Here is a 15,147-nt window from a genome sequence, read left to right as displayed (position 1 = left end):
CTGGTGCTAGAGTGAGAGAGACAACAGAAAAGGTTTGTACCTTAAAGATTTTCCGGGACTTTGGGATTTCTATTACAGTTATTGGGTTGAGTAAGTTCATGGAAAACTGCTTTAGTATACAGAAGGTTAATTGCATAAATTTATCCATATTCTTTTACCAGAAGTTACTGCAGTTTATCACATAAGTTTGGATATTTACTTGCGCAGTGTTAAGTTATAATTTGCCATTACAGTATATTCTTTATTAGATAGGTATAAAGAATAGAATAAAGATATCGTATTTTTTATATAATATCCTTATTAGATATTATACCCTAATAAAGTTGCTTCTGTTTGAAAAATGCCGGCAAGTTGTAGTTTTAAGCAGAATGAGTCAGAAAACGTGAATAATTTGAATGCGCCTGATTAAGTTACCACTAAGATTATTCTGGACGATTTAGAATTCTGCCTGCCGAACTTCAGATTGGTTTAGTTAATAATAATAAAACGTTTTTTTTTTTGTTAATTAAAAATGGGTACAAAATCACCTTTCCGACTTTGCTGCAGTAGGGCATAATTCAGAGGTTGTAATCGATTCTTTCGATTGCAGCAAACTTTTCATTTCTCTTCGTATAATTCAAATAAATTTATAGCTAGCAGATTTACTTAATCACGGTTAGTAAATAATTGCGTTAACTTTTCATTTATCGGTTTTTTTTTTTTTTTTTTATGTCGATTTTAAATAAAAAAAAAAAAAAAAAAAAAAAAAAAAAATTCCATCACCCACAGTTTCTGAAAATTTCACTGTATTTTCAGTAACATTTACAAAATTAAATGTTACTCTTAAAAATAATGAATATTATTTCAATGTGTTCGCTTATTATTTTCAAGAATTTGGAGAAAATTCATTTGGAAGGAACTGAACTTGCTTGAAAAGAGGTGTGAATTTTTGTATACTAATTTTTATTTTTTTATTTATGGATCTTAATGCCGTATTAAAGTCAAAAATGATTTTATCTACACTTTCAGGTTTTTATTGATTCGTGAATTATCTAACCTATTTCAAGAGAAACTTTTATCTGGTGCATTTTTATGCCAGGGGCATTCAAAAAATAAGTTACACCTGCCGCCATCTCTTGGTATAATTGCGCAACAAATGCTGCACCTGCTCGGAATGGAGTTAATATTGTGCGCCCCATGGTAGGTGAGTTTCGTTGATGTAACGGTTGTGTAGGAGCAAGCGTTCATAATGGCACTTCAGCTAGAATGTTGCTCCAAGTTCGAGGTACGCGGAACAGTGCAATTTTTGTGGGCGAAACGTCCGAATTTCTCCGAGATTCATAAAGAAATAACGACATTGCATGAAATATGTGTCGCGTCCAGCCATAGTGAAGTGGTGCTAGCAGTTTGAAAGTGGTCGCACAGAATTGATGGATGCTGATCAAAAAGGAAGGCAATCAACGTCGACCACTGCAGAGAACGTGATGCAGGTTGATGAAATGATTCACAATAATCGAAGACTGAAAGTCACAGAAATGGCAAGGGAGTTGGATATTTCGATAGGCAGTGTTCATTCCATCAGTGTTCAATACCTTGACTATCACAAATTGTGTGCACGATGGGTTCCTCATTCACTGATAGACGAACACAAAGGTCAATGTTTTTTGTCTTCTCTAGTTATTTAACGCTATTCTGTAGAAGGCCATGACTTCTTACGCCACAGCATCACTGCCGATGAAACATGGGTGCACCATTTCACCAAAGAAACAAAGAGAGCATCTGTGGAATGGAGACACACAATATCGCCTGTGTGGAAGAAACTCAAGGTTGCACCATCAGCAAGAAAGGTCATGGCCACAGTGTTTTTTGACTGTGAAGGAGTTGTTTACACGGAACTTAAGGCAAAAGGAACAACAATTAATACTGCCAAACATTGCGGTCTTTGTGAACCGCCATGAAAAACAAGAAACCTGGAAAGTTAAGCAAAGGTGTTCTTCTCATTCAGGACAATGCCACACCACACAGTGCACACACAACACGACACTTGCTCCAAAGTTTTGGATGGGAGGTATGGCAACATCCGCTGTACAGTCCCGATCTTTCACCTTGTGACTATCACATCTTCAGCAAGCTGAAAGAACATCTAGGGGGACAACAATTTGCAAATGATGAGCAGGTGCAAACAGCAGTTTGATGGTAGCTAAATGACCAAGGAGTGGATTTCTGTCAGGGAATTGAACGTTTAGTCACACGTTCCGAGAAGTGTTTACACCGACTTCGTGACTATGTGGAAAAGTAGTGCAAGGTATGCGCTTTTTATTGCATAGTGTTACATACCTCAATAAATGTTTCTTGGGCTGCAATGGTCAAGTGTAACTTATTTTTTGAATTGTCCTTGTATATAGCAGGAGGCACACACAAAGATCAACTGGTCCTGGTTACCCTCTGCCCTATGATTGGCCTTGTATACGATACACTTATATTGTGCTAAACTGAACCAGCTGAGATTTCTTCATTGTTTGAACAATAATTTTAAGAATGGATAATTCGATTATGATCATCACTACTTTCAGGACCGCTGCGTGCAGATGTTTGTTATTGTTTGTTATTTGGTTTTTAGAAGCATTAGCAACTAAGGCCATATTGCTCCGAGATATGCAGTGGTCATTTCCTGACCCTTCCGCATCCTCTGTATTTGGTGGTGATGGGCTCGAACCCCGGTCTAATCAAGAAGCGTGTGCTACGCACTGCTGCTCCTGCCCACCTGGCTATGGAGGCACCAAGTGCGCGTGCAGATGTGTAGGTTGTGCACCGCACACAGAGGTACCTAATCAAGGAGAGCATCATCTGGAGTTTGAGTTAACAAATTTTAAATATTAAAAAGAGAATGATATTCTCGTTTTTGTTTGTACTTCACTGTAAATATTACTAAAAAGCTACCAGCCCATTACATTATTGTCAAAAATTTTTTGGTTGTAAATTATACAAAAAAAAAAAAAAAAAGAAAAACACACACACATAATGGTAAACATACTGGTAAAAAACTTTTTTTGTTATTGGGAAGTGTTATAACATGGTTCTAGTTTTTGTAATTCAACAGTGTGTTTTGTTATGTGTTAATAACTGTCTAAAATTAATTATTATTCTTTGTTTTGGGGGGGGGGGGCATGGCAACAAGACTTTGCATAACGGCATGTGGCATTCCTGACTACCTTGAGGTACTTAAAATTTTGCTTTGCAAATAGTCAACTGATTTGTTTACACACCAGATATCCTGAGAACACATTTGAAATACTATTGGGAAATGTGCTACTTACAAGGTGTGAAAGTAAAGTTCCAGAAGTGAGATTTTTTTAAAAATCTTTAGTATGGAACGAGTGGCTTGAATTTCACTATTAGACGTGTGAATTAACCTTCTGGTCAGTATTGTGTAACAGTGATGTGTCCATTTAGTTTAATAGCCATGAAAAAAATTTTGGTTTTCATAAAAGCTTTCATATCAATAATTGTTTCATTAAGTTTTGTTTCACTAAATGTTTCATTAAGCTTTTAGCAATTGAAGTAATATTTCATGGGCATTTTTGACAAGTTGAAGCAGCTTTATTGTGAGAAATTTTATTTCTGCCATGCCCTTGGCTGCCTTTGATATTATGATGGAATTGGTATCACCTATAATTGATAGGTGAGACCAGTTCCATCATTATCAAAAGCAGCCAAGGGCATGGCAGAAATAAATTTCTCATAGTGGTGGACTGGTTATATGTTCTTCCCATTTTCTCAATATTAGATTTTTTACTTGTGCTGACACCCAAACCAACTGAAGAGGGAGGGAGTTTAAAACAGGGTTCTACAATCTTTTGGCATTATTGGACTATATTATATTTTCTCCTTCATAACACAGGATGCATGACTAGCAGATTAAAAAAAATAAATAAAAAAAAAGTGCACAAGTATATTTATCATATAGACATAATTGTTACATTCTATGTTATCACATTCTGTATGTTTTACATTTAATTTATTTTGGGCATAGAATGTTGATGACCAACTTTTTGTTTGAGACAGAACAGAAAAAAAAAAAAAAAAAAAAACCCCAACCTTCTGCAGAATTCTATTAGGAAATGTGTAAAAATAATAAAATACATTTTTGATTTTCAATTTATCTTTCAAGAAAAAATGAAAAGTATCACTCATGATTATACATTACCCTCCAAAAAGTATCCGGAAACGGAAACATAGTTGGTTTTGCATTGATGTTATTACTGCTATAGCATGTTGGGTCCCACTTTGGCTGCCACAACACACTCAATCCTTCTGAGTAGGTGTTTCATCAATGAATAATGGACTACAGCAGGTATAGTTCTCCATTCTTCCTGCAGAACAGTGACAGTTGAACTACTGATGTGGGAAATGTATTGGTATTGGTCTGACCCTCACTCTTCACCCTAGTTTATCTTACACGGTTCAAGTGAGACTTTGCACTGGCCATTCTAACTTTTATACATTCATGTCCATGAACCACTCAAACACAGCACTGGCAGTAGGGCATGGGATATTTTCCTTTGAAACAAACAAAGATTCAGATCACTGATAGGCAATACATGAATGCATGCATCCTCTTTAAAATTCCGGACTTAAATTTTAAAGAGGATTTGATCATTCATGGTACCCCATAAAACCACCAAAAGTCCTGGGCCATTCCACATGACATAACTCCACCTCCTCCAAACTTCATTGTTAGCATGCTACACTCCAGCAGCAGACATTTTCCAGGCATCTTCCATGCCCACACTCCTCCAGTTTGATTGGAATAGGATGTAATGAGCTTTGCCACACCATAGAACTAACTTCCACTGCACTACTGACCAATTAGTGTTCATTGCACTATTTATTTATTAAATCTGTTTATTTCTCTGCTCAAGAGCCACAGCAGTAAGCTAGGGGGTGATATTTACATTCAGAGGTTAAGACATGGACATGCGTTCGGCGGTGGTTTTTTGTTATTTGGTTTTTAGGAGCATTAGCAACTAAGGCCATATTGCTCTGGGGATATGTGGTGGTCTATCCCTGACCTTTCCGCATCCTCCATATTTGGTGGTCACAGGCTAACCTCGGTCTAATCAAGAAGCACTGCTGCTCCTGCCCACCTGGCTACAGAGGCGCCTGTGTCCAGCGGTTACATGGAGCACATGTATGCTTAACCCAAATGGTACAGAACTTAGTGTTCCTTATTTTACATACTTGAAAGTTGTGTAATACCGAAGTGTCTCAAATTAAAGGATATTATTTTATCAAAAGTGCTGTAAATTACAAAACCATGAGAAATATGTATAACAATATAAAGGATTAAGGCAGTCCTTCACTGGTTGTTGCCCGTGGTATCTCTTCAATCTTGACTGTCTTAGTACTCACAGCCAGGTGTCTTTGGAGTAATAGATTCTAAGGAAGAGGACCAGTGACGGCTTCACTTTATTTTTCATTCATCTTGTCATGGGATGCATTGTCGTGACAATTTTCCTTCTGTTGGCGTCTCATAAGTGTAAGTTTTTATGTGTCCGTTAGTTTCTGATGTCTGTATGTATGCTGCTCGCAGAATTTATCCAGGTTGATAGCTAGATTGTTGATAAAATCTACCGTGTTTCTGGGAACATGTATCTCAAGCCTTTCAGGTTGTTCATTCTTAGCAGGAGCCTTGGGTGGTCCATTTAATTTCTTCCAGCATTGCGGGGAGTTTTTATTAGATCAGTGCCGTTGGGGGCGTGAAGTCATCCTGTGATTAGTCTGGCAAGTGTAAGAAGGTTTGCTGCTACAATCTGTTGTTTCCATGGGGTAACTTCCAGAGTTATGTGGAGTTGGGCCCTAGAAATGGTGTACTGGTTGCCAGTCTGCCGGTTGAGCCATTTCAGTATTTTTTTTTTTTTTTTGGGTAGTTGTTGCCGCATCGGCTTCTGTGGCCATAGTGCACCTCCCAAGGTTTTTGCAGTACTTTGATCCAAGCCCGAGGCGGGATTCGAACCCGCGACCTTTGGGTTGCCAGGCAGGCACTTTACCCACCTGGCTAGCCCAGTAGCCAATATACCAGGCTGAGGAACTTGTTGAAGTGTGTTGTGGGAGCAGAGGACCAAATATTTGCTGCATAGAGGGGTATGGGATATAGACATCGGACAATATATTTCTTTACCAGTTCGGCGTCATGAATTCCCGTTAGTTCCTGGCGGATCGCCCACATAGTGGAGTACATTTTGGTTTTTGTTTTCAGGAGGTGAGCCTGGAATGTCAGCCCCTCATCCCATACTAATCCGAGATCCTTGTGTGCTTTAACTTTCTGAATGGGTGATACATTGATGGTAAGATTGATATCATTGCGTGACTTCTTCCAGGTGAAAGACATTTGAGCTGTCTTTGCTTGATTAAACTGTAATCCGATGGAAGCTGGATATTGTTGGAGGTTATGTATGGTTTTCCTTGCCTGCAAGGTAGTGCTAAGAACCTGAGTTTGGTCAGAAGATGTGATATAAAGTTTCAGGTCATCGGCGTATGATTGGAAGTCAGTTTGGGCTGCCAGGAAGGGCTCCAGCGCTGCGGAAAATAGGGTTGATGATAGGACTCCCGCTTGTGGGATATCCCTGTTAGTAATGCAAGTTGTCCGAAAGCTGCGATATGAGATGCCTATGCTCCAGGATTGATTTAATGATGTTGAGAGTTCTTCCAGTGATGTTGAAGTAATGCTGGAGAATGGTAATTAGAGTTGTTATATCTATTTTGTCATAGGCCACTTTTATGTCAAAGAAAATAACATCACGCTGTGTCCTGTTGTTGAGGGCTTTCTGGATTCTGGTAAGGGTGTCTAGGAGGTTGCTGTTAGTAGATCTCCCCTTAATCATGGTGTGGAGGCACGGAGGCCTGTGATTGAAACAGTGGTCTGCAATGGTGGGCTGGATTGCCTTTTCAAATATCTTGAGGAACCCACAGCCGATGTCAGTAGGCCTGAAATCTTGAGGCGGCTTGGGGTCTCTGCATTTAGGGACTGGCTGAACAAAGTATGTGTTCCAGATATTTGGAATCTCTCCACTTTCTAGGATTTTATTGAAATATGGACTAGGAGGTCTATAATATATATACAGATTTTGATTAGAAACAGAGGAAACCGGTCAGGACCCACTACTGCTTTCAGTGGAAGTTTTTTGACGATCTCCATCAGATGGCTTCGAGTTATGGTTAGGAATGATAATGGTGGTTTGCAGGGAGGGCCAAAAAGTGTAACAGGGGGGTTGTGCTCGTGACTGGTTGGTCTGTTGAAAAGTGAGCTCAGTCCATTCTTTAAATATTCCTTCCTTCATTGTGATTCTGTTTCTGGAGTCTTTTAGGTCTTTTCAACTTTCCAGGGCAAGTTGGTTGCAGACAGGTCGTTTTTATCTTAAGAAGAGAGCCCTTGCCTTTTTATAGGCGCTGAAGTCTTCGGCGTCAGCTGATTTTCTCCATTGTCGGTAAGCCTTCTGCTTCTGGAGGAAAGTTGCTTGATTGTTTGATTAAACCATACAGAGGTTCTGGAGGTAATGCGTATTTCTTTTGCAGCTCCCTCTTTGGCTTTTCAGCTAGGTGGTTTAGGGCTACGTCAGGAGGGACAGTAAACTATGCAAAGCAGGACAGCTGATTGTGGTTGGTGATGTTTGGTTTATTGCTCCCTACTTTCCCATGAAAACTGAGGCTATGGCATTTCCACACATGTTGTACAGATCTCAATTCCTGTTTGATGTTTTACAGAGATTTTATTAAGTTTTTGTATATTAGGGATTTCTGGTATGACTGTTTTCACAGTGACATAGCTAGAGGGGGCAGTCGCCCTGGGCGGAACTTTTCTGGGGGTGGCCTTTTCACGTGAGACACTTATTTTTCATCAATCTATAGAACAGCAACTGAGTGATGAAATAGACTTCGACAATGTCATCGACGATTTTGCTAACTGAAACAGCAAGAAAAATAACATTTTAGAATGTTAGAATTAAAGTTTTACTTCAGAAATAAACAGTGTTTTAATTTATTTCCCTATACGTCATTTTGATTTTTTGTAGTATTTTTGGTGTGTATTGAGAGGGATGGCAAAATCAGGGACCGCCCCAGACGGGAAAAGCTCTACCTATAGTACAGTGTTTTCATTAGATTTTTGATATAAATTATTACATAGCATAAGAAAACCCTGAGGGCTAACTAATTTCTATTTAGTTGGCCCTTCCTTGGGCTATCCAGTATCAATACTTATTGAGGGAGGGGGGGGAACAATGTTATTAATAAACCTAAAAACATTTATTTTTATGTACTATATGTTATTTTTAATTACAAATAAGAAAAATCCCATCATTACTATTTATTTTCATGTAATAAAAGAAATGTAGCACTATGTGAATCCAGCATACATTTAATTACTATTAAATAAAATTGTATTTTTTGTTACATAAAGTTACATTTGTGTGGGATATTAAATAACAAAAATTATTATAAGCTAAGTGTAACCTTGTCGTGTGAAAGTTTTTATTTGATAGGTTCTCTGCAATTAAATTTATTTTACATTATTCAAATTTTCAGCTAATCAGTGGAGTTGCCCATGATTTGGATCTTATGCTCCAGGATCTTTTTCCTGACTCCATTCCATCTCCACTTAGAGAAGAGTATGGACTCACCGATGACTTCACAGTGGAAGACGCCTTTGCTGGGTTAGTCTAAGGTTAAATCAAATAAATTTTAATAATTAACATATAGGTTTGTGCTATAGCATCATGTTTATATGTGGCTACGTATGTACATTTGTTTATGTATAATGAGTTGCTATGGTATTGCACTACCTCAAATAAGTAACGCTTCATTAATAGAGAAGACTACTGTTACTTATTATAGTTGACATAACACCACCCAGACAGCACCATTTCAGAACTTATTGGCTCTTCATTGGTTGGTGGGCAGGTTGTTGTTGTTGTTTGGTTTTTAGGAGCATTAGCAACTAAGACCATATTGCTCCGGGGATATGCGATGGTCATTCCCTGACCTTTCCGCATCCTCTGTATTTGGTGGTCACGGGCTCGAACCCCGGTCTAATCAAGAAGCGTGTGCTATGTACTGCTGCACCTGGCTACGGAGGCGCCGGTGGGCAGGTACCCTACCCTGGTGTTGCAATGACGACAACCCAGTTGCAACATATAACTCCACAATATGAGAGATACCTGATGGTGTAAAGCAATTTAAAATTACATAATTTGTTTAGGGCAATAACCTCAGATTATGAAGAAGTTAACTAACGTATAGGTGTTACGTTAGTTAACGTCATAACTATACACTGGTTAACTTCTTCGTAACCTGAGGCTATTGCCCTAAACAAATTATGTAATTTTAATATTCAATAAGTGTTTAGTAACTTTAAATAGGGAAAGTTATTGATATGACAGCATTTATTATTGCACAGACTTTAGACAATTAAAATATTGTCATATGACTCACCCTTGTACATTGAATCTAGGAAACACAGTCGATCCATTCCAGAGTGTTTTTTTCTAAGAATGCAGAGACATTGTTATCAAAGCAATAATATTAGTGAAATTTGGTTAGTGAGTTGATCTGTATCATTGGGTGTATTTGTATGACAGTATGACAGGGGGTTAAAAATTCGTATTTACCCAGAAGCCATTGTGATAGAAAGAAGAGGTTTTTTTTTTTTTTTTTTTTGTTTGATACCTTCAAATCTTTATAGTAACCACACAAATTTTAGTTTTGATTTGACAATTCATTCTCCCCACTCCCCCTTGCAGTGCTGAATGAAGTGAAGTGTCACAATGGATAAAGTCGAATACAGATCAGTGATTTGGTTCCTTTTTCTGCAAGGGAAAACATCTGAAATAATCCATGAAGAAATAGTCTTTGTTTAAGTATAAGACTGCCTAGGTTAATGTGTTATTGCACATTGGCATAAATAGTTAAAATGGGGAAGAACCTCAGTGCATGATGAAGAAATCCCAGGATGCCCGGCAACTGTTATAATAGAAGAGTGTTGCAAAAATTGAGGCACTAATCCTGGAAGATCACTATATTAGTGTCACAGAACCAAATGCAGAGCTCCAAATTAGTGTAGGGTATGAGGAGAACATCAACAGTTTTACATGAGTAAAGAATCTGCTAGATGGTTAGTAAAGCTTCTGACCCCTTACTTGAAGAAGGAAAGAGCAACAATGTACACATGAAACGTGTTGATGTGCCAGGAAAAGCAAGGAGTTTTTTTTTTTTTTTTTTCCTTTCACAGCCAGTCATCATGGATGAAACTTGGATCCATCACTATGATCCCAAAACTAAACTAATGTCAAAACAATGAAAGCATGCAGAATCACCCCTCTCCCCCTCAAAGTTACCAGATGCTGGCAAGGTGATGCTCTCAGTTTTTGGGATCAGCATGGTGTAATACTAAGAGACTACCTTCGAAAGGGCTGTACTGTGATGGCAAAGTATTATTGCAGCTTTGTAAGCTATGTGGCAAAAGATGGGGAAAGCTGTTAAAAGGTATGTGCCTGCTGCATGATAATGACCCTGTGCATTCCTCACCTGCTGTAGTGAGATATGCCCACGAATGTGGGTTTGAAATATTGCCGTATTCTGCTTATTGCCCCCAACCTTTCATCCTCGGATTTCTTCCACTTTTCTGCCTTGAAGTCCTTTCTTTGTGGAAAACATTTTGCTGTTGAAGATGAGATGATTTCTGCTGCTGAGTCATGGTTTGAAAGACAGTCAGAGGACTTCTACAAAACTGGCCTGTGGAAGTGTATTGAAAGCTGGCAAAAAAAGTATCATTTTTATCTGTTGACTATGTTGAAAGAGTGTAATACATGGTCTTTGTTTAAACTTTCTATCATGACTACTTCTGGGTGAATACAAATCTTTCTTGAACCTCCTCTTATTTATTGCAAGCTAGTTATGGTTAGGATAGACTATCCATGAATCTGAATAGATTTTGTTTACAAAATGCATAATGTTTTAAAACTTATTCATGTCTAAATCATGTTCTCAGAATTTGGTATAGTGTTTAAAAATAAGGGAGTAGTGCCATTAAAAAGTTTATTCTAAAAATAAATACTTATTAAAAGGTGTGTGTTCAAAATGCAAATGTTGTAGGCTTTATTTAGTAGTGGTAGGATGTTCATCTGTTCTTGTAGAATTTATAATAGAAAATGAATTGATAACCTGTTTATGGAAGAAGCTTAACTCTTCTTCTTCTTCAAGAGGAGTGTTTCCATTTACAATGGGTTTCCTCAGCCTACAAGTTATTTCTTGTTAGGAATTTTTTCCCGCCATAAAGTGCAGTTCAAGGTGTCTTGGTCGGTTAAGCCTCAGGCTGTCATGTCATGCACTCCCATACTCCATCCATCCATCCATGTTCTCCTAGGTCTTCCTCTTCTCCTTCTTCCAGGAGGTATCCATTCCAGGATAGCCTTTGGATATACGTTTTCTTGCGTCCGTTTTACATGTCCATACCATGTTAGACGCTTTTCTTTGATGGTGTCAATAATAGTCTTTTTCACTTCTATTTTTTCCCTTATGTCTTCATTCCGTTTTCTGTCTCTTCTAGAAGTTCCTGCTGAGCATCTCCAAAAATCCATTTCTGTGGAGAGCAATTTGTTTTCCACTCGCCTATTCAATGTCCAGGTTTCCGCTCCATACAATAGAAGACTTTGTACAATCGTTTGAAATATAGTTTCTTTGTTTTATTTAGGATATTTTTGCTCCACAGAACAGAGTTTAACATGCCGATAGCCTTTCTGCCATCTGTAATTCTCTTATTGATCTCTGCTTGGGATGATCCATCACTTTGTAAGATTGATCCCAAATATTTTAATTTATCGACTTGTTTGATTTTAAAACCTGCAATATTTATAACGTGTCCTGGCCCTGAAGACAACATTTCAGTTTTGCTAAAATTGATTTTTAGACCCCATTGTTTATATTCCTCAAACAATTGACGACATGCATACTTTGCATCTTCTAAGTCTTGTGCTATCACCACCTGATCATCTGCAAAAAGTAAATTGTGAATATAGGTGTTCTTATTAATCGGCAATCCCATTTTATTACATTTTTTTGACCATGATCTTAGGCAGATGTCGATATAAATTTTGAAAAGTGTTGGTGACACGTAACAACCTTGTAATAAACCTTTTGTGGAATTCAGGTGACAAAGCTGATCCCACTTTAATTCTGCATCTATTATTCCTGTAAATTGCCTTAATAAGAAGCTTAACTCAAAGGTTGTAAAGTAAGTGTGATTTGCTGTATCATACTGGGGAGTGTTAATTCATTAGGGAAAGAGGAAGGGGAGAATTAGGATATAATTTGATTCTGCCTATCCAAGTCAAGATTATTTGAGATAGTTGTTATGGATCCTTCATAACTGTCAGGCAACAATGTTATCCCTCCCCATTTTTAAGTCAGTTATGGTGCTTGGGTTATATTCTACTTTATGAAATGGAATGGCAGTTGAACTGTGCTGTTGCATTTAAATGCCTACAAAGAAGGTTTCAGTAGCTTTTATATTATCCAGAAATTGCATAGATTTGAATTAATATCTTTGGGAACAGTCTATTAGGTAAGGGGTTTGTAATAGCTGAGAAAAGACAGAACAGTTTTTTTAATATATTGGCGCTGGCATTGGTAAGTTTGATCATTAAACAGAAGCCTTTTTTATTTTATTTTATTTAAACCAGTTAGTGATGTATCCTAGTGGGAAAATTCTGAGCAAGATGGAGTACAGTACTGTTTTCGGTTTAAGTTTTGTTTTTTGTGTGAAAAGGTTTTATCAAACTGAAAAGTTTGGTTATTACAGTGTGCCATGAGTTTTATGCAAGATTTTTTTTGCAGAAATGGTTCAGTAAGATCAACACTAAATTTTAATTTCGGGAAAGAAAGTTTGACAGTCTGGTTCTATAATAGACAATAAGAGGTGCATTGTTGACAGGGAGACTTCAGTGAAGATACCCAAGGATATTGCATGTGCATAGGAAACAATTATTTTTAGCACAAGGAAATCTGTGAAATGGTCATTACAACAGCTGAATTCAGAACAAACAGCCATTTTAAGCAATGCATTTTTTCAACAACAGTTAAAACTGTTTCCTTACAAAATGCAGATGCAGCAATCCTTGAATGACATTGATAAAAGCCAATTTGTCTTTTGTGACTCATTTTATTGATATTTGAAAATAATGTAACAGTTCTTCCCCACATAGTTCACCAGCTGGTGTTGCATATTATTTCATCAGCTGGAATCATCGGACAAGTCTTTTTGGATGATATAGTTGATGCAGATCATTTCCAGCAAGATAGGGATGACTTATTTTAATAATAGTCATCTCTAATTGATATGGGATTTGATGGCTTTGGCCACCATACTTGACAGATCTGAAATCCTATGATTATTTCCTGTGGGGATTCCTGAAGAACAGTGTCTGCAGGAATAATTCACATACTGTTGTATTCAAAGGTAATAGTGCAGCTGCTATGGAAGATATCTCTCTCCTAAAACACTGACTGCAGTTTTGGTGAACTTCGTGCAACATCTGTGAATGGTCTTCAATGCACAAGTGTCATTGGATATATTTTTTCTCTTGTCCATATCTTACATGTTAATGGCATAAAAAAAAAAAAAGCCTTCAAAACTGTTGCAGCTTTTCATTATGAAAAGTAAATTTCTTGTAGAAGTAAGTTTTCTGCTGTAGACGCTTTGATCCTGCAGTGGCATTTCAAGACTGTGTGTTGGCTTGCTTGTTTCTGTTCTAGTGGAGATTGGTTTTTTTAAATTGTAAAAATAGTTTAACCTGCTAATTGCATTTCATTCACTGTCAGATATAAAAATGTAGAGTTAAGACCACAAAACCAAGTATTTTTGAGTGATGACTTTTTACTTCTTCCAGAAGGAAAGATTTGTGGTATAAGATTAGCATTTGCAAAACTTAAAGCATGTTGAAGAGTGATTTGGTTAAAAACATTAAGAAAGTTTCCCCATAAACCAGTGGCCCCTTCAGTAACCCCATTTCTTATTAATTAATAGTACGTATTAGTAATGGCCGCATGGTGCAAGAAAGCTTATGGCTTATGCTGCACCAGCCAAAAAAAAAACCCTGAATAAAACAATGATAAAAAAATAATAATAAATAAAAAAATAATAATTAATAAAAGAAAAGGAAATTAAACCTATCATCCTATGTGCTTCCCTCCCCGGAAGGTACTATCCAGATGACCTTTGAATTTCCCCAAACTGTCAGCTTCTACCACCCATGTAGGCAACTTATTCCAGTAATTTATAATTCGCTGGCTAAAATAAAACTCCCTGCAGTCCAATCTAAACATTCCCCACCCGTAACTTGAATTTATGTCCCGTAGTTCTAGGATCATTTATAATCTTGAAAATTTCGTTCTCATTCATTGTGCTGATGCCTCTCAGAGCTTTAAACATCTTAAATCAAATCTCCTCTAAGGTGTCTAGTTTCCAAACTCTGCAACCCACATATTCAAAGTCTTTCTTCATAAGGACGCCCTTTTGCCGATCTCACCAGGCGAGTTACCCATCTTTGCACCCTTTAATTAGCCCCTTTCAAGAAGCTCAATGTCTTTCTTTAGGTGCGGTCTCCATACTTGAACACAGTATTCCAAATGTGGAACAAAAGCCTTATATAATGAGATTATCACGTCCCTATCTCTACTTGCAAAAGTTCGATAGGTCATCGATAGGACACCATGGGCCTTCCTTGCAACCTGTTTACAATGCTCAGAGAATTTCATGTCTGACCGTATCGTAACGCCCAAGTCCCTTTCCTCCAGTACTGGGTTTAATTGAACTCCACAAAGTGAATAAGTTATTTTGGGATTATTGTTTCCCAGGTGTAATACCTTACACTTTGTTGGATTAAAGCACAGCTGCCATTTTTCTGACCATTCCTGAAGTCTATCTAGGTCTCTCTGAAGAAGCTCAGCTTGACAGTGATCATTAACTACTCAACCGATTTTAACATCATCTGCAAATTTAAACATCACGCCCTCTATCCCTTCATCGATGTTGTTTATGAAAATTAAAACAACAGTGGTCCTAATACATGGGGTTCCCCAACAGTGATCCTTGGGGAACCCCACTTCTTACATCAA

At 37.6% G+C, this 15,147-nt stretch overlaps 1 protein-coding gene across 1 annotated transcript in view; it reads left to right on the top strand.

The window, feature by feature from the left end:
• Positions 1–15,147, top strand: part of spri (Src homology 2 domain-containing protein sprint) — a 560,442-nt gene that overhangs the window by 318,677 nt on the left and 226,618 nt on the right. Inside the window, exon 3 of the mRNA XM_090369518.1 lies at positions 8,563–8,690. Coding sequence (XP_090225644.1) covers positions 8,563–8,690 — 128 coding nt within the window. The remainder of the gene's footprint in view (positions 1–8,562; positions 8,691–15,147) is intronic.

Source organism: Mastigoproctus giganteus, chromosome 3 (genome assembly GCF_048544385.1).
Source record: "Mastigoproctus giganteus isolate SK-2022 chromosome 3, ASM4854438v1, whole genome shotgun sequence".
Lineage (NCBI taxonomy): Eukaryota > Metazoa > Arthropoda > Arachnida > Uropygi > Thelyphonidae > Mastigoproctus > Mastigoproctus giganteus.
Note: the sequence above shows the minus strand (reverse complement) of the source record. Positions and strands in the feature narration are given on the sequence as shown.